General features: G+C 36.0%; 2 protein-coding genes across 2 annotated transcripts; both read left to right on the top strand.

The window, feature by feature from the left end:
- The first annotated feature begins 4,494 nt into the window (after window positions 1-4,494).
- LOC110452949 (sacsin-like) lies at window positions 4,495-15,672 on the top strand. Its single transcript, XM_021501709.1, has 4 exons — window positions 4,495-4,617; window positions 4,953-5,101; window positions 6,207-7,745; window positions 8,108-15,672. The coding sequence occupies exons 2-4, from the start codon at window positions 5,095-5,097 to the stop codon at window positions 15,655-15,657; spliced, it is 9,096 nt and encodes a 3,031-aa protein (XP_021357384.1). The 5' UTR covers window positions 4,495-4,617; window positions 4,953-5,094; the 3' UTR covers window positions 15,658-15,672.
- A 730-nt stretch (window positions 15,673-16,402) lies between these two features.
- On the top strand, window positions 16,403-18,469 carry LOC110452947 (the record flags this gene model as incomplete). The annotated part of the gene is made up of 1 exon (XM_021501707.1): window positions 16,403-18,469. A coding segment is annotated over exon 1 (2,067 nt), but the record flags the coding sequence as incomplete, so codon positions are not given.
- Window positions 18,470-21,314: the final 2,845 nt, after the last annotated feature.

Below are 21,314 nucleotides of genomic sequence, written 5' to 3'. Positions count from 1 at the left end.
CCTTGATTCTTTAAACCTTTCGGGTAAATGCAATTACTGAACAATACAAATTGTTCTATGGATTTATACAGTAGGTTTTCATGGTTACACAAGGTCGATATGGATACAAATCTAAATGAGTACAACAGGGATTTATATTGATACAATGGATTTATATATGATTGTAGCACGTCAGTATGAATACAGCAAGTTGATATGATTCAATCTATTAATGGGACTATTTCCCACACTAGTTTGCCTACGTAATGATACGCCAACTGAAAAACTGTCGGTATATTGAGTCCCATTGCTGTATAAATGTAAATATTATTGCACGTACAGATAATGTAATATTTGAAGATTAATTTCTTCCTTATATGATCAATTAAAACTTCCGAACACTTCCGATGTCGGAATTCCGGCCTATCTAAAAATAGACACCGTCGCTGTATAGTAAACATATTTGATGATATACAATCAAGTTTTCAACACGAACGTTTTACATAACTGACTCTAATCACATCACATTATTTTCTCCCTGGTTCATTGTTGGTATACTTTATTGACTTATCCTTTTATATCACCTCCGTGTGTGTGTTACTTACATCTTTTAGATACTTTGCTTGAATCTTTCACTTATTTTGCAGATCGCAAAGACGATGACAAAAATCCTCCCGGATCTTCCCGGCGGAAGAAAAAGAGGGAACACTTAATCGATTCTCCGCACTTGGAACGTAAGAGAAAGAAATTTAGCATTCAGAATGTAAGACTGGATGCAACTATGTCAGGAAATCCCCCGGCAGAAGAGACCGTCACCGATGTGGCTTCATTTTGTTCCTCTAAATCAAATTGCGGAAGCGAAACGGACAGCCAAGCTCTCTCTATGGGTACGTGACGTATGATTAGCCTTTCTTCCCGTATGTTGTTATCACTATATTGACAATGTATTTTATAATATCAGCTGCTATAACCATATTCAAACATAAACAATAGAGATTCAATTCATTCTTTCATGCTTGTGTACATGCATTCGTCCGATAATGTAAAAATAAAAGGAAAAAATATCTTTAGAATATTTTATACAGTTGAGAAAATTTATCATAGCACATGATCTTACTTAGAATATGAGTATATGTATTGATGACAGGATGTTCTGTACGAAAGAAAATTGCTTTATTTCTGACGTCAATCAAAAATTACTGTCTCACTGGTCAGTTTCTTTCATCACCCTAGGCATAACTATTAAAATTGGATCATGTATGTATTTATACGAAAAAAGGGTCGTGCGAATCAAATCTTGGTTACTGTAATGTGTATGTTTGCCCTTACCTTAATTAAGGGGAAAAAAATGGTTTACAGAGCATTCCACACATGTTTATTTAATGGAGGCATATACAATTCACACGTAGCACTACTCCGTTGTGCTGTTACAGACCTTGATCTTGTTGCACCATGCTGTATCAGTTAATAATTCATATTTGGTGGCATACAGTGTCTATTACCAAATTTTTAAGTTACTATCTAGTGTGTGTGTGTGTGTGTGTGTGTGTGTGTGTGTGTGAATGTGTACGAGTGTGTGTAGGAGTGTGTGTGTGTGTTACTTTCATTTCTCCGTATATGTTTTAAATGGTTGTTAATGGATGTTTTAGAAGATTATGTGTAGAAAAACCATTTTGTGTATTGTCTGAGGGGAATTATTATGAACACCAAGCCATGAAAAAAATTCTGATAATTAATATAAGAATAGCACTTAGTCAACATTATATAAAGGTTACTACAGTATTTGATCCAAGCAAGCGTGACATATTTTATAATTTAAGCTTATCACCATAAAGTTTGTATCTTCATGTTAATAACACCATTGGCTAACTACCCTCTTTAGCTTGGTATCAATTTAAATGTACGCCTGATTGTTGAATACAATAGTATATTTTCCATCGCAGTTGTGTGTATATTATTGAATGAAACACTAATTGAATGACTAGTAGTATCTTTTTTAACAGAAATAGTCGCCAACTCCAAAACTATATATTATTGATACACAGTTTGAAGTGAAATAAGGCAGTTCACGTGTTTCAAAAATATCCCATTTGTTTTTGCATAAACATTTACTGTCTGGGATTTTCATAAAAAAACCTTTAAAAATGGGTAATATTTTTGTAGATAGGGACTCTGATTCAACAGATTCAGACTGTGCCATGGACCAACCATCACTCCTGGAGCAACTAAAGACTATACTGGACAATTACCAAGATGCTCAAATAATCCTGGTAAGATCTATTTTTATTCCGGCAAATTTGATATAAAAAGTATTATAAGTATTGATCTAAACGCACGATTCAGCAAACATGTAAGAGAGCAAATTACTTTACCTTTATATGCACGTCTGAAACAGTACTCTATTTATTAATCCCTGATTATTAACCATAAACGGGATTTTGTTCAAATGAATGACCTTGACACATATTCAATATAAATAAGAGGGCTAGGGTATTGCTATTCGGCAATAAGCATGCTAGGATGAAGGGCTATGAATCGAAGTCTGTGGACATTAAGTAACTTGGCTAGCTTTTAAGGTGAAATGACAAATGTGTGAAAAGTTTTTCTTGATCACTTAGAAATCTAGCAATATTTGACCAGTAATATACTTGGATGTATGGTTATAAGATTTGATCAAATGAATTACATTGACCCAATATACAGTGACGGGTAAATTATTTCAAAATTGTTAAGTATATTCTGAATAAACAGGAAGCCTAGGGTGAATATATTTGGCCAGTTGTATGGTATGATAAAGGGTTATCTAGCCTGTTCAAATGAATTACCTTGACCCAATATCAAGGTAATATGTTTAAAGTCAAAGCGTTTAATTGACTTCCGAATAATAAAAGAAGCCGGCCAATGTTCAGGATATTTTTCTTTGTATGTTTATGGTGTCTATTGATATGATGTGTTGGAAGTAAATAAACGGCTATAACAACCATCTAAGTGCAGGGCAATAAAACATGTTTAATCGTCCAGCAAAGATTAAAAAAGATACATAAGTTGCAGTGTAATAAGATCCTTATGTTGTTATTGTTCCGTTTCCTAATTACTCTTGTCATCTATTATTATTAAGTCACCCCGAACGAAGTCGGGTGACTTGTTGTTATTGTTCGGTTTCTTACTTATTCTTATTATTATTCTTCCGCTTCCGCGCTTAATCTCAGGAACCACTGATGGGAATCTAATCAAACTTTGCATACATAATCAGTATTATATGTAGTTGTGCATCCTACTTTTTTTTCCGGGTCAAGCATCCAAGATTGCCGCCGCTGCTTCTGATTGGCCGAAATCATAACCAGTAATAACATTTGTTTTCTTTAATGGAACATCATGAAACTTAGTGAAAGGGATGATAACGTCACATCGATCGTTTTCGACTAAAAATATTTCATTTTGGATTCAATATGGCGGCCAAATGCAGGTTTCTGATTGGTCAATATTTAAATATCGTCCAATTTTGATGAAAGTTGGAATGTAGGTGTATTATGGCACTACAAACAAAACTGCGATGTTTGTTTTGTGAAAAAACAAAATGGCTGCCATTTCATGGCCTCTGATTGGTCAAAATTTGAATATGGTCTAATTTTGATGAAAATTGGTATGTAGGTGTTGTAAGGCACTACGAACACAACTGCAGTGTTCGTTTTGTGAAAATTAAAACCGCTGCGTACTTAGCAGGGGAGGGTGACTTCCACTTTTGCTCGCAATTGCAATTCTAGTTATTATTCTTATTCTTATTTCCTCCACTTTCTTCCAGTGCCCATACTTGCTTTCTGAATCTTAAACAAAAAACCCGCCAAGGGGAGGCAACAAATAGGTCAAAATTTAAATGTTGTCCTATTATCATGAAAATTGGTATTTAGGTACTGAATGACACCAGAGATACAACTGTAACGTCCATTTCCGGTTTCAACAAAATGACCGCCATTTCCGAGCCTCTATTTGTCCAAATTTAAATATCGTCCGATTTTCATGGAAATTGGTATATATGTACTTTATTACACCACAAATACAACCGTAACGTCCATTTCCGGTTTCAACAATCATTTCGTAGTAAATGGGTCGTTTGGGGACTTCTGTAATGGTTCCCATTACAATTTGTACTTGTTAAATTTAATTCATTCCATATTACCAAATGATAAAGGTAGTCATATGTGTGTATGTCAAAAATAATCTTTTATAAGTTAAGTTTATATTCAACAAAGCTTTGTTTGTTGCATCAAAATGAAAATGCAATCAAGGTTATAGTAACCAACAAATTCCTACCATCAACATAGCTAATGCACAAACTCGCATTGAAGAACCACTGCTCCAGCTATACTTCGAATTGTATGTGTTTCGCTATGGCAATTAATTTATACCGGTATACCGGTTTAAGGATACCGATCGGTTAATATACTTGATTTGTATAACAATTTAAATTATCATACTGCCCAAAAATATGTTATTCCTCATTCTGATCGTTAACAGGAACTGATCCAAAATGCTGACGATGCCAACGCTACAGAGATGGAGATTATTTATGTGAACGACACCGAGGAGACAACGAGCGGACAGTACAAGCAGTGCGGATGTTATTCGGAATATTTCAGGGTAATGTTAAGTGAATCAAATATAACCTGGGGTAAATTACTGTGAAAAGTGCATTTATTTTCAGATTGAAGACGAAAGGTCAGTCGATAAGGTAAATTTCATTGTAAAATCCTGGATTAAACCCTTCATTGTCTTCCTTATAAAATATCTAACCTTGAATATCAAATCGACAGATCATTGTAACATTTGATAGTAAGCAATAACTGCAAATACAAATTATAATAACTTGGTTCTTAATTATTTAGTTGTGTCCCTTGTACATAACTTCCTGTTTATTACGTGGAGTTTTTTTCCCTTTCGATTAGATAGTAAATGCAATATTCTGTTTCTGCCAGGTGCCCGCCCTGTGTGTCAATAACAACGCAGTGTTCAAAAAAGATGATTGGAAATATATAAAAAGTATCAACCGCAGTGGTTAAGCGTGAAGACGCTCTAAAAGTTGGCAGATTTGGTCTCGGATTCAAGTCTGTATTCCACATGACAGGTAGGTAAATTGTCTTGTTAAAACAGGAAAGTGTTTGGTCCAAAACAAAATTTAATTTAAGGGTCCTTAACTTCTATTTAAGGTAAAGGTACCACTGCATCAACTTAAATAGCGAAGAAGAGTTCAACGATATATTGTATTTGTCTTGTAACACCCCCCTCCCCCCTTCTAAATAATAGAGGTAGCAGTTAAAATGATTATTTCTGGTTTATAGTAACTTTCTCTGTGAAACTATATATTTCGAGTTTGAATATTTTAAGGATTTGTGGCCCATAAATTGAATACCTATTTTGATACTTGACATTCAAAATAAATTCATGGCAAGGCTGCAGGCTTTGCTATGTAAAGGTTGTAAGGTCGGACCCAAGTTAATGTGTTTTTTTTTATTACATATTTTCAAAAATTTCTTAGAACAATAATTCTGTAAAATGCACAGTAACATGTATTTTTTCCGAAATATTTCTTCCGAGAAAAAGATTAACATATAAATACATATCTCACAATGGTGACAATGGTTATAGATTAGTGTAAGTGTATCCTTTGCCTTATTTGACATCCAAATGCATTGATTTGGCCGTGTCTCTGTCTATGAACTATGAATCTGAATCTAAAAGTGGAATCTTTTTATGAAATTAAGCTTCATTATAAAGAACGGATGATGATTAGGCTGTTTGTTAGACCGTGGTGTCTTGTGTCTTCAATATCTTGTCCATACAGTCTGTTTATAAGTATGATTGAATGATGTTATTGCTATTATGATATATACACTAACCCTTTTCCAATCCCAACCAATGTGCTAGTACACAGAAATCACGACGTTAATTTAATGTTGTTTTATTGATATTTGTTTTGTAAGTTTTGTTTGTTTGTTTCTAACACAGTTTGACAGAATTCATTTTAAATCAGATACCTGGACAATCATGAAACATTCTTGTTTGAAATTAGTCTGTATCATTACTGATCATTTCATTATTGCATATTCAAAAATTCTATGCGTGACTTTCGGTTTTACTTCTTTAACAAATGTAGATTCCATTATGTATAATAATGACTTATATTGTAATCATGACTTTGTGAGTTGGTAGTTGCATTACATTTATTGTAGATAACCCTGTCATAATCAGTGGTGACAAGCTGTTGATTATCGATCCTTTCCGGACCAAAAATAAACTTGGAAACGATTGCCACACATTGAAATTCAAGAAACTTCAAAAAACTGTTCAGAAAAAACGACATTACAAACAGGCTGTTGTTGCTATGGAGACCTTGTATGGTCATTGTGGATTTACAAAAGAATCGTTGAAGAATGAGTACCACGGTACCTTATTTTGGTTTCCGTTACGCCGCTCTGCTTCAAAGTTGTCGACAAAAGTCTTTAATCATCGTGATGTAAAAGAGCTGATAACAATGTTCAAGAAAGAAGCTCCGTGTCTGCCTCTTTTTCTGAAGAATATCACTCAAGTCTCATTTCATAACAAAGACGAGTTAATCTCATCATTCTCGGTGACATGCTCCGTGGAGGAAAAAAAAGAAAGAACGTCTTTTAACTTGAAATTTGCGGCATGTAAAGGTAGGTCACCCGATAACGACATGAAGGCAATATTTCCTGTCAACGTCACTGTTAAGGACGGAAAAGAAGTCAAAACGCAACGCTGGGTTGTGTGCAATTATGTAAAAGGCCTGAACAGTCTTTCCGGTGACCTCAGAACATTGACAGAGGATACACAACTGTCGTACAGTCCTTTCGTTGGAATCGCTGCTCCCATCGATAACAGGTCGGACGCAACATTTCATGGACATGTGTTTTGTTTCCTTCCTCTTCCGTCTACAGGTGAGAATTACACAGGACTTCCCGTGCATATCAATGGATTCTTCGCCCTCAGTCAGGACAGACATCACGTGAAATGGCCTACCGACAACCAGCCTGAGCGTGAAGACGAGGCTCAGAGATGGAACCGTTTTCTATGTGAAGAAGTGATTGTAGCTGCGTACACCGATACACTAGATTACATGAAAAAACGCACAGTCAGACAAAATTGCATGGAGGCCGATAACCTGGTATATAAAATACTGCCATCACGACAAAACGTTCGACCAAATTGGAATACCATTGTCGATCCCTTGTACAGGAGTTTGAAAACAAAAGACGTGTTTTACACTAAAAATAATGGTCGCAAATGGGTTCAATCAAAGGATGCGATATTTTCTATTTTGAAATGGAATGAAGATAAATCTATCAATGTCAGAGAGACAGAACAATGTATAGTCGATCTTCTGCTGGATTGTCAACGAAATGTTGTCAATGTTCCCTCTCACGTGGCAGACATGTTTCCAGACGTGGCAAGGATTACGCCGAAGTTTTTAAGAAATGTCATGAGAGAAAGACCCATCTACACCAGATATCCATCTGAACACAAATTGGTGTTGCTGCAGTTTATTTTAGCAGATCGGCGATACTCTGACCTCAGTGACCTTCAGTTGTTACCTTTAGAAGACGAGACATTCCGTTCGTTTGACAATGGATATCCTAACTACATATGCACGAAAGATGAGATGAAAATATTCCCAGGCATTGAACAGAACTTTGTCAAGTTAGACATAGCACAAACAATACTGAGCCATTTGAATGAAATGCAGACAGAAGGTATGTAATGCATTATTCATTGTTTAAGAAATGATGTACTAGTTTTAAGTTTAATTGAATATTCAAATTAGCGGTACAGTGATATTTTGATATAATCCACATCCCTTATTGTCACCTAGCTAAACACAAATACTATCTTGGAGTATGCTTTTCCCGTTTAAGGATTCGTTGATGTGTACATCTTTATATTGACAAAATTTAGCTGCAGAAAATGGCTGCTGTATCACGTGATTTTAATGTATGCTCAAATATACAGCAGTTAATTTTGAAACATGTATTTATAGATATTTGTTATAATGCCTGCTTCTCTAAGTGGTCTATCATTCTCAAATCCCTCCTAAAACAGCCGTCTTCTTTTATAGGTATATTTGACCTGAGGAATCTCAATCATGAGGAGTTTCCGAGTTTACTTAAAGAAACATTGTCCGCAAATGGAAAATTAGGAGAAAATGGATGTTTTGGTATTATCACAAGTCATATTACAATGAAATGGCTCGACAAGGGTTTTGGATATATCCGTCAGCATGAAATCCCTCTGGAAAAAGTCGAAAATATGTTCTTGGTTCCTGTAATTGACGACTCAAGATCCAAAAATAATTTGAAGCTAATGCCGTTGAAGGGAAGATACGTTGTCGCTAACTGTGACAGGATGAACCGTCTGGACCAGACACTGAGTAATGCTCTCTCAAACCTAACATTTACAGTTCTTGAACACATTCCGAAAGGTGAAACGCATATTGAGTTGATGGGTACCTATTGCAAATATCCAGACCTTGAAGGAATCTTTGAACTTTTGGAAGGACTGCACGACGACTGTAAAGGAAGCAGGCAATCACTTGATACTACAGCCCTTCACTTCAACAAACGATCTAATCACAAGGAGAAAGCAGCTTTGCTGAACTTTCTGTCAAAAGATTGTAAAGTTACCAGTCAAAAGGTTGATAACATAATCAGACAATTAGATATTTTCCCAGAAACGTCCAACGTTGACAACGACGTGAAGTATACATCAATATCAAAGAACGAGAGAATTGCATGCAGAAACTGCATCCCAGTCAAATATCATGCTCCTCTGCTACATTTAAAGATCCCACAGAAAAATCTTGCTGAACGACTAGGAGCAACGGAAGTGTCGGAGGGGAAGATAGTTGAGGAAATCTTACGAGCAATGGTCAACAGTTCAACTGGGTATAAAAGGCCGAGCATTGAACGTTTCATGAAGTATGTTCTAGAAAACCTGATTACATTTGGTGTTAATCAAACCAGAATACTTGATTTGGGCTCCAGGATCGAATTCATTGAGATTTCGACTGCCATGGAAATTAATGAAGTTGCACCGATAGGACGATTCTTTGACCACACTGATAGAAATCTTCAGGAGTTATTTCATTTTGACAAAAGCAAACTTCTTCCGACAAATTATCAAGAGAAGGCTCTAGAACCCGCTCTTAGAAAATTTGGTCTAAAGTCAGAAAAGGATGTTAAACCAGAGGATGTCCATCATCTTGTCCAAATACTAGATCGGGAGTGCCGAAAAAAGGAACACGTAGACAAGAAAAAAATAAACAAATGTTCCTTGCAGGTGATGAAACTCCTTGAGAAGATGGCTTCGAAATCGAGAAACAATTTGGACAGTTTTCACCTAGAGGGATACCGATGGATAACCTTCATCAGAAATAGGCCATCTCATTATCCAGACATACTGCCCTGGTACGGGGATCAATTTGAATCACTTCTATGTTCACCGGAAGATATCCTCTCAAACAAGCACGAGTCGCTATCGGCATCAGTTAAATGCATTGTTGAAACGCCCAACCATCCCTACCTTGCGGAAAGATACGGATGGACCAAACCTCCTAGTGTCGAAATATGCTTATTACAACTGGAAGCAGTGAAAAAGGTGTTTTGTATTAAACACAAAGCAACGCTGATGTTTATGATAAAATGCATCTATCAGCAACTGTCTAATCATATCGAGTCATCGGTTGAGAGACTTAAGCTACCTTTGGAAAGGCTAAAGGCACAAGCAGTAGTTTGTACAGGAGAAGAATTTCGTCTTCCAGAAGAAGTGTTTATTTCCTTTCCGAAAAACGGGAACATAGATCTTAAAGCTTTTATGCACAAACTGCCTGTCGAATTTTCGGAATTCTCCGCTATGTTTGTATTTCTTGGGTCAACAGCAGAACTCACAGTAAGTTCATTTAAATCCATCCTAACAACGATAAAAACAACAACTAGAACACCAACAACCAAGAGAGACAGAAAGATCGCGATACGCATTCTGAAATGTATAGCAAGTCTTAAAGATACGGATACGTCACTCAATGGTGTGCTAGTTCCTGTAAAATCAGATAAAGCCAGTTTGGACTTGTATCCGGTAGAAGAATGTACATACTGTACAATCAAGGAGTCGAGCTTGTTTGCTGACATTGACGTAGACAGTAATGTCAGATACGTTCATTCAGATGTCAGTGCTGAATTAGCTGAATCTCTTGGTATCCAATCGTTCACTCGAAAATATATGTCAGACGGAGGGATGGAAGAAATGTATTCAGCGTGTGGACAGTCAGAACCTTTAACAACAAGGCTGAAACATGTGTTGGAAAACTATCCAGACGGATTAGCAGTCTTAAAGGAGCTGGTACAGAACGCAGACGATGCTGGAGCTCAACATATTTGTTTTCTTTATGATGAAAGGCAAAATAAAAATGCTAGAACTGGCTTGATTGACGAAAACATGGCAAAGTGCCAGGGTCCAGCATTGTGGGCTTACAACAATGCTGAATTCACTGAAGTCGATTTTCAAAATATTGTTAAACTTGGAGGAGAAACAAAAAAAGGAACAAAAACTAAAATTGGCAAATTTGGACTTGGATTCTGCGCTGTTTACAACCTGACAGATGTTCCAAGTTTCCTCAGTGGAAGTTCCCTGGTTATACTTGATCCACACACTACTTATCTTGGGAAAGCCATCAAGGACAAAAGCAGTCCAGGTATAAGACTCAATTTTACAGAAAAAAGCTCTGGTATCCTGAAACTCAGAAGGAATCAGTTCCGTCCATATAACAAAATATTTGGATGCGATTTGTCTGGAGACATCTTTCCATTGAAGTTCGAAGGAACGCTTTTTCGACTTCCTTTACGAACGAAGGAACAGGCTTTAAAGAGTGCTATAAAATGTACACCGTATTGCAGAGATGATATGGTAACACTTCTTCATCTTCTAAAGGATTGTGCTGGCAGCTTGTTGACATTTACGCAGAACATAAAGGAAATAAAACTGTTTCATCTCCCTGAAGACAGTGAAGATCCAGCAAATGATATTCAACTCATTTTCAGCACAGACAAAACAGTAAGCAAAACCCATCCGATATTCACCAACCCAGCTGACGTTAACGTCATGAAGGAAGTGGAAAAGGCTTGTGGCACAAAACAAGCCTTTACATACATTGAACGGATATCAGTTAAGATGCACATGCCTAAAAATAGATTTCTAAGCGTTGAGAGATCATATGTAAAATCTTCGCCATGGTTGGTTGCCTGGGCTTCAGGAACTGGTAGAGTACTACTTGAACATTCAGTTCGTCTCGAAAGCGAGGGAGCTCTGCCTCTTGGAAGCATTGCCGTTTCCTTGAAAAAAAAGAGCTTAGGTTTTACTGCGGTACCGTTCCCCTACAGAGAGAAACTACCTGGATTCTATAATACGAGTCATTTATTTTGTTTTCTTCCTTTACCTGTCGAATGCAAAACGCCAGTACATATAAACGGATGTTTTGCCGTAAGCAGTGACAGGAAAGACTTAGTCAAGAGAACAAGCGACGAAAAAGGAGAAACAACGAGCCAGACCTGGAACAGAATGCTCATGTCCGACGCCGTATGTAACGCGTACGTTTCGATGTTGACCAGTTTGGATCAGTTTGGAGTGTCTTCTGAACATTACTCATTACTTTGGCCAATTATAAAGGAAAACGAAAAATATGAAGGAAAGGCATACTTGGCAGAGGCATTTTGTAAAAAAGTCATCAGTGGCGACCACAGAGTATTTTATAGAACAAGAGGACGCTGGGCTTCATTTCGTGATTGTGTTTTTCTTGACAATGGTTTTCGTCATAACAAGAAAGTTGGGAGCATTGCCTTTGAGACTCTTCAACGTTTTTACCAGGGGGCAAACATTCCTATGGATATGTCAGAGCCTCTATATCAACAATTTTGCACGGCCGGTTGTAAAGAGGAATTAGGACAGCAGACGATGACCATGAAAACATTCTATGAGGAAATTGTGTTTCCAAACATAAATCAAATAGATGGAAAGAAGCGAGATGCGTTGGTGATATTTATATTAAAAGACGACCAACATCATTTGCATCAGCTGTTGAAATCAAATCCATGTATTCCAGTTCGCCCTGATGATCGACTGAGATTGCCACGTGAGCTTGTAAGACCGAAATCTAAGGTATCAGCGCTGTTCTGTAATGGGGACGGCCGATATCCATCTGACGTCAACCAGCTTTTTTGTTCAGAAAGCATCCTTGATATTCTTGTGGAGTTGGGTATGATGGACAAGACATTGTCAGGCGAACTAATTTTGGAAAGAGCTACGTCTATTGCGGAACTGTCTGATCCGAAAGAGGCGTTGCGTCGCTGTCGAAAGTTGCTGGCTTATCTTGATCGGGAACAACATAACTGTGGTCAAATCATCAATGTTTTGAGTAGTATAGCCTTCATACCTTCTCTTCAGAAGCCTAGCCATTGGCCTTTATCATGGGTTTCCACAAGTTCTGATGAAGGAAAAGTGAAGTTTTGTCCACCAAATCAAATGTTTTTCCCATCGCAAATGTATCAAATAGCATGTTCACAATTGATTGCTGATACGGAAGGACTGAATAGTGAGCTAAAAGTTAAAACACTCCTTCAGTTACTTGGAGTTAGAGTAAACGTATCACATAATGACGTTGAAGCACAACTACTGGCTATCAGCAAGGTGCGCTGTGATGATCTATCCAACATGCAAAGATCCACTTTGCATTCAATATGCCATTCTGTATACGAATACTTGGACAGCTCACAAAATAAACTATTACGAAAATACGACGACCTTCCTATAATATGGATGTCTAATCGGCTAATCCCTCCAAGCCACGCAACCCTAGATACGTTTGATGGAATTGACTGTACACCAGCAATATACCAGCTGGGTAAGTCCGAAGTTACAAAATACACACACTTTCTCAAATGTGTTGGTGTTCAAGAAACGCTTACCAAAGAAAATGTCATTTCAGCACTTGCAAAGGTGCAAAAGGACAACAACAAATCTCAGCGTTTGAAAAATGTTAAACTTACGGTGAATTTGTTACAATTTCTCGTTCTGGTCTGTGAGCGAATTGGATCAAAATTGGGTTCTGATGAAAAATCTCGCATCTTTGTTCCAGACGATGCAAATGTTTTTCGATTAGCAGACGAATTGTGTGTAGATGACGGGTATACGTTCAAAAGGGAACACGTCATGCATTTCGTTAACAAGAAAATATCGGAAGATATTAGCAAGCTGCTGGACATAAAATCAAAGCGAGTGAAACACCTGAATAGCATTAAAGGTAGTATGCCATTTGGGCAAAAGGAGGAACTTGTGAAACGACTAAAAGGAATTTTAGAAGGATATCCTCGGGATGAGGCAATTCTTTACGAATTGTTACAAAATGCAGATGACGCAGGGGCAAAAGAAATAATGTTCATCCAAGACATGAGACAGCATGAAGCAAAGAAAGGCATATTTGGTAAGACGTGGTCTGCCATTCAAGGTCCAGCATTATGTGTTTTCAATGATTCTTGTTTTACTACTGAAGATCTACAAGGCATTTGTAAACTCGGTGAAGGGTCCAAATCTCAAGACCCAACTAAGACTGGCCAGTTTGGTATCGGGTTCAATGTGGTTTATCACTTGACAGACGCGCCTTCTTTTATCACCAGAGGTCTAACAACACCAAAAAAGGGAACGTTTTGTATGTTTGACCTGCACTGTAAATTTTGCCCAGTTGCCGAAGATAATCCAGGATTGCAGCTTCCTGACTTAAAGGATCTCGAGGAGACATATCCAGGCGTGTATGAATGTTATTTACAGAAGGAGTTTCCTCGGGAACAGGGTACATGGTTTCGATTTCCCTTACGAAACGAACAAATGGCACGTGAGTCACTCATATGTAACAAACCAATGCATAGCGAACTATTGAAGGAATTACTTCAACAATTCCGAGAAAACATGAAGAAATGCCTTTTGTTTTTGAGAAATATTAGAAAAATTTCATTATGGGAAATAGATAACCAAGGAAATATCATAAAAAATTACACAGTGGAGTCAAGCTTGGAAAGAAACGATGAACGTAATCTAGGAAAGTTTTGCCATAAGTGTGACACACTCACAAAAGCTTTGCATGATAGATCAGTGGATCTCCAAAATATCGAAATGCAGACAGTCAAATACATCATGACTATACAGGAACATTCACCTCAACCTGAGCGTTGGATTATAGCACAGACTTTTGGATTAGACTCCAAAGCAAAGTTACCAGACAGTGTAAGTACAGCCTTCCAATACGGCGACATCGCTCTCACACCGAAAGGTGCAGTGGCTCTTCCGTATACATCACAGGATAGGGATAGGGATGCTGGAGCTAGAACAGAGGCAGAATATGATGAAAAGAGACTTAACACGCCTTTTCCCAAATATCACGACAGACAGGGGGTGGTTCAACTGTCACCGGCTGGTTCAAGCAGCGAGAAGTCAAAAGCCGAAGGTCAAGCATTTTGTTTTCTACCTCTCCCCTTGAAAACAGGACTTCCAATACATATGAATGGTCATTTTGCTCTTGTTCAAACGCGGGGATCATTGTGGGAGAAATCACACAGAGGTGACTGGAATAGATTGCTCTTCAAAACAGCGATATCAAACAGCTATGTCCTAGCTGTTGAATACTTACGAGATACAGTCTTCGGAAATGGCAGAGAAAGGTTTACCATGGACGATAACAAATCCAGTTTGGAAAAGTATCACCAGGTATTTCCACGGTATGGGAAAGGAAAAAATGATCTTATCAAATGTATGATAACATCATTCTTTTCTATCCTGTATGAAAAGGAGTCTACTGTGTTCCCGGTGTTATCACAAAATGCATCACAAATATGGTGGGTTGCTCTTCAAAAAAAACATGAATTCTATGCTTACTTCGATAATTTACGTGACCAATTCCAGCCAGCAAGTGAACCCAATACATACCGGTTTCGAATACAAAGCAAAAAGGAGGCAGAAGAAAACATTATACGCGCTGCAAAAGAAGCACATCAACTGTCCGATACTCTGAAAGGTATCGGCATGAAACTGCTAGAATCGCCACTGTGGATATTTGAAAGTATGGTTCAGGCATTGCAGAAAGCAGATAACGTGTGCGGTGACCAATTTATGTCAGAGAAACATTTGGTTCATCCTTATATTGTCATCCAGTTTTTAAGGACAGACACAACGTCACCGGATGCTTGCCTGCTTAAACATATCAACTGTAGAGTAATGAAAACCCCTGTCAAAAGTATCGAAAACATCGTGTGTCTACTGCGATACTGCCTCAAAGATTTGAACAATTTCGTAAAACACATAGAACAGCTTCCCCTATTGGTGACAAATGATGCGATCCTCAGAAGGTTTTCTCCAAAACAACCTGTGTTTCTGTCTCTGTTTTGTGATCTTTTGCTAAAATCAGCGAGAGAATTTGTGCATGGGAATTTAGTCACTTTGTTACCTGCCACTCAGTTGCAAAATGGCCAATGTTTGAAAAGTCTTGACTTGAACAGTTTTTTCACAAATGCTACCCCACAATTTCGACATGGCCACACTGTCAGGACAGACACCAATACTGTGGGATAAACAAACTTTAAGTGTTCAATGGATTCGTGAATTCTGGCAATACATGGACTCTCTGAAGGGTATTAACGTCCAAGCGTTAGGAAATTGGTGCCTTATACCTGGAAAGAGGAAAACGACAGAACAAAATGATCGAGGCACTGATGTTTTAGTTCCCTGTCATAAGGGTTACGTTCTGTTGAACAACAGTTCGTTTCAAGACGAAGTCCTTCGTCAGGTTCTTGTCTCACTAAACATCCCGACCCCACACAGAGAATGTACTTTTTCTCAAACGCTAGGAGATATGGTGGCCTCACAGCAGGATCCAGTGAGATTAGTTCAATGTCTTCATTACCATAGGGATAATTTGAAAAAACTCCATATCGTTCAATGTAAAGCGATACTACAGCACTTATCTAGGCTTGATAACATTGACAAACTGAGAGGACAATCATCTATAGTTAACACGATTAAGGACCTTCCCTTGTTCACAACTGTAAATGGAACAAATGTCATAATTCAAAAGCCTCTAACAGAAGTTTACATCGTGAAAGAGCCATGGAATCTCACCAAAGACGGCATAGACTCTTGGGCCACCAAATGTGGGTGTACTTTGTTGGAAGAAAACAATTTCACATCGAGATTAATGTCGTTTTTAAACTGCAATCATACAATATCAGTTCCTGAATTATACTGCCGGCATATTCTTCCACAATTCCATCATCTTGAACAAAATCATCATTTGACACATCTGACGTATGTACGACATATGCTGAGGGATGACCCAAAATGTCCTTTCAAATATGCATTAAGGACATTAGAATTCATTTACCAGGAAGGGAATTTGAAACGTGCCGACTGTTTCTATAGCCCCCGCAACAGACTTTGTGAGAAACTCTGTGACCAATCCATGTTACCGCCTTATCCATTTGGAAATGCGGAGTGGAATACACTCATGTTATGTGCGGGAATGAAAGAAACGGTGTCGAAGGATTTATTCATTAAGTTTGCTAAACAAATACAGAGCAATGCACGATCTTCTGGGATGACAAAGGATATACGAGAAAAATCTAGAGAGATTGTCAAGTACTTGCTTGATACAGAGGGCTTTTGCAAAAACGCTGCATTTTTAGAAACAATAAAAAGCATTCGCTTCGTTGAACCGTACGTTGTTCAACAAGATTATGAAGAAATATGCCCGCAGTTTGGATGTGAGAATTTGATACAGTTTTGCGATTCTGTTCCTCAATCTCTTTCGACACTTGTATGGACAAACACTCCTATTCTTCCATGGTATGTACATACCAATTGGATCGGTTTAGGAATCCTTAGCGAACCACCATTACTCAAAGTACTGCATGATACCCACAATGTGTGTGATTCCATCAACAAAAAAATACAGGACAAGAAAAGGAAAACAGAATTTAAATGCGCTTGTATTTCTGAATCAGTCATCAACGATTTGATGACAAAGATTTATGAGTATCTACAGGAACATTGCCTTGGTCATTCTGAAACCAAACGTATGCTTTCAGAAACACCACTCGTACACATAAGGGAAGAGGAAATATGTGTCAACGCGAAACAAGTATCTATTGCGTTTGATGGAAAGAAACCGATACCGCCATATTTGGTAGAGATTCCGCTCTATTACGGACGATACAAAGAACTATTTCAATTCGTTGGAACAACCGATTCGGTTACTTTGAGTCAATACTCAGAAGTGCTGCTTCGAATTCAAGCCGAAGTCAAATCAAACATACTTGGACCTGATCACATACGGGACGTGTTGACTGCATTGAGAAGTATCATGACGTTGCTAGAAGAGAACAGCTTGACTGATATTGAAAGATCCATGAAGGAAGTTGATGCCATTTATTTACCCACCTCTGAAAAACGTTTGGCAAAATCAACTGACGTTGTGTTTGTTGATAAACCAAAGCTTAGATCACGGGTTATGCAAAACGCCGATCCTGGAATACTGTTTATGCACAGTTTGAAGGATTGTCACAAACAAGAGAATCTCATCTTAAAATTACCTGAAAACTTTAAACCAAGAGTGTTAAGTTCAATCGTGCAGGAATGCCTTTTATCTTCTACGAATAATACCAAACAGGATATGAAAGTTAAACAATTAGGAGCATTTTTAGTGTCTTCAAGATTTTTGAACGTTATACAAAAGATAGGAAAATTCAGTGACGAAGAATTTCAAATCTACCGTCAACGGTTGCTGAGAATACAGCTAGTTACCCTCTCTGAGATCACAACCTTCCTTACGGTGGATGGTAGACAGATTCCAGACACAGAAGCTCTGCAGGAATGTTTTTACTCGGTCGAGAAAAGCGAACCAACGTTATATTTTGTAGCTAACGACCAAGGAGTAAGGCAGTGGCTGCAAGACGTTGGACAGAAACTTTTTGGAACTCTCTCAGATTGTTTAGATAACAAAATCGCACCAGAAAAAATGCGTGAACTGGTTGATTATATAGATAATCCAAACAGATTCAAAAAGTACTGCGATGAACTTTTAGATGAGGAAGAAAACGATGAGGATGAATCCCTAGCGTACTTTCCGGGAAAACTAGTGCCCCTTGGTCTGCACGAGTTACTAAAGAATGAAATCACTCTGCTAAAAGTTGGAGATTTAGTCGTCTATCAGAGGTTTGATCCATTAATTGATGGTGTCGAATCCGATACCAGTACTAGAGCTGAATTTATTTTTTCTAGAATAGTACAAATATTACCAGCTGCTAGTTCAAACGACTGGCATGAGAAATATGAAGTCAATGTCGGTCAAGGCATCATCGACACAGTGGATAGACTTCGATTATACAAGGTAAGATATCCGGAAACATCAACAACTACGGAGTAAGTACTCCATCAATTTGGACACGACGGTGGATCTACACCTTTAAATAGAGACAAAATGTATGATGACACGTTGTCAGAGGCATGGAAACTGGATAATTCAGATTGCAAACGGATCATAAAGACATTTTTAATTTTTGCTTANATATGTAGTTTTTGTTTGAATGTTTTGATAGACTTGGTTTGCATAAACTAGCTATTTATATTTAATGTGAAATATTTGTTTGAAGGTTTTGATAGATTTGGTTTGCATATACTAGCTATCTATATTTAATATGTAATTTTTGTTTGAAGGTTTTTATATGAAAGGTTTGCATGTATTAGCTATCTATATATAATATGTAATTTTTGTTTGAAGGTTTTGATAGACTTGGTTTGCATATACTAGCTATCTATATATAATATGTAGTTTTTGTTTGAATGTTTTGATAGACTTGGTTTGCATAAACTAGCTATTTATATTTAATGTGAAATATTTGTTTGAAGGTTTTGATAGATTTGGTTTGCATATACTAGCTATCTATATTTAATATGTAATTTTTGTTTNTATAAGCTATCTATATATAAAATGTAATTTTTGTTTGAAGGTTTTGATAGACTTGTTTTGCATATACTAGCTGTCTATATTTAATATGTAATTGTTGTTTGAATGTTTTGACAGACTTGATTTGTTTAAATTATTTTATTATATTTAAAATGTAAAATTTGTTTGAATATTTTGACAGACTTGACTTGAAAATACTATTATATTAAATTATGTAATTTTTGTTTAAAGGTTTTGATATAATTGATCTGTACATTTGTGTTAAATATTTAATGTTATTTTTTGTTTGAACGTTTTACCAGACTTGATTTGTTTAAATTAATTAATTAATTTCAATATGTAATATTTGTTTGCATGTTTTGATAGACTTGATTTGTATATACTTTTTTGATATATAATTTTATAATCTTTTTCGAATGTTTTGACAGACTTGATTTGCATATACTATTTTATAATATTTTTTAACACTTGTTTTAATTTGTTGATGCAATTTATTTCTATATTCTATTTAATTATATTATGTGATATATGTTTGAATGTTGTGACAGAATTGATTTGTATATACTACTTCAATGTATGAAATATGTATTGTTTGTTTAAATGTCTTGACAAACATGATATGCATAAATTATTTATTATATTGAAAATGTAATGTTTGTTTGAATGTTTTGACAGACATAATTTGTTTATATTATTTTATTATATTTCAATATATAATTTTTGTTTGAGTTTTTGATAGACTTGGTTTGTATATTTACTACTTGAATGATGAGAATGACATTGCTTTAGTATAATAAAATATCATCGTTATCAGAAAACATAAGTAACGTGTTACCAAAACTATAATTTAGAACTTAGATGCACTAGGTCGGTCTAAAATATAGATGATATAAATGCTATTTATATTTATTTGAAATCATTTCGATGAAATGTCTATAAACAGAGTAGAAATTTAAGCAAAACACGCGTTTCCATATTTTATTCTTGTATATTTGTATGAAATTTGATTTATAAAAAATATGTTTATGTAATACAGGATATTGACTAAGCTTGTTTAAAATCGTTGGTCAGGGCAGTTATCGAGAAATCTGAAGTTTATATCTAATACAACCTTATATCTGTTATTATATATATGTGTGTACATTGTACAAGTTTGGTGTATAAAACTATTTTGGTGTTAAAAGGACATTGATTTCGTTTTGAAGTTAAAGTCATTAAAATGATATCGATGGATGTTTTGAATTTCATAATTAACATACATTATACTAATTACTATTATATGAAACGTTTGTTTGAATGTCTTGATAGATGGTTCATCAAAACTATATGGATGTTAGAAATGACTGATCAAATTTGAGAGCCATAGTTATTATAACAATCGATTGATGTGTTGAATGTTTTAATTAACACACAGTTCTATACTTTAATAAATCAAATCTGTAATGTTTGTTGGAATGCTTTGGTAGATTTGGTTTATATAAACTGAATGGATATTAGAAATGACCTTGATTTAGTTTTTTTAAAACAACTAAAGTCATTTATATACCATTCAGCTATACTTTGAACTTTACAGTGAATACACTTTTGCATGTTATTATTTAAATCAGTAGTTTCCATTTTCAAGTTGTGATGGACATTGTTATAAGAAACTAAGTGGATGTTAGAAATGACATTGATTACGTTTGTTTAAATACCATGGACATTGAAACAATTTAGTAATATTTTAAACTGTTCTATGCTTTATGATAAAAATGTATAAGGTTTTATCTAAAATTGTAAATATTTGGTTTGTATAAAACTAATTGGATGTTAGAAATGACATTCATGTAGTTTTGAAATCAAGGTATATAAACCAATCGATTGATGTTTGAAATTGACAATTAACATATATTTTAAACTATTACTATCGTACGTTTGCTTGATTGCCTGATAGACATGGTTTACATGTATGTAAACTAAATGGATGTTAGAAAAAACATTGAATCAATTTAAGAATATTTAATCAGCATACGGGTTATTGTGTCATTAGATTATGTTTTTAAGTTGTAACAAATTTGTGTAAAGAAAAAGAAACTATTTGGATGTTAGAAATGACATTGATTTAGTTCAATAACCAAAATTACGAAAACACTCTAGTAATGTTTTGAAGTTGATAATTTACTTTTTTTTAAATGTTATTATTGTTTTATATCTGTAATGCTAGCTTTTGAATTGTTACAGAATTAAACGAAACTATCTGGATGTTAGAAATGGCATTGATTTAGTTCAC

This window comes from Mizuhopecten yessoensis, unplaced genomic scaffold, assembly GCF_002113885.1.
Source record: "Mizuhopecten yessoensis strain PY_sf001 unplaced genomic scaffold, ASM211388v2 scaffold7007, whole genome shotgun sequence".
In the NCBI taxonomy this organism is placed as follows: domain Eukaryota; kingdom Metazoa; phylum Mollusca; class Bivalvia; order Pectinida; family Pectinidae; genus Mizuhopecten; species Mizuhopecten yessoensis.
The sequence above is the reverse complement of the archived record's forward strand: the minus strand, read 5'-3'. Positions and strand labels throughout refer to the sequence as shown.

Excerpts from the sequence above, each read along its gene's own strand:
- LOC110452949 (XM_021501709.1), top strand. Across the intron at positions 7,746-8,107 it reads GAATGAAATGCAGACAGAAG|GTATATTTGACCTGAGGAAT; the intron begins GTATGTAATGCA and ends CTTCTTTTATAG.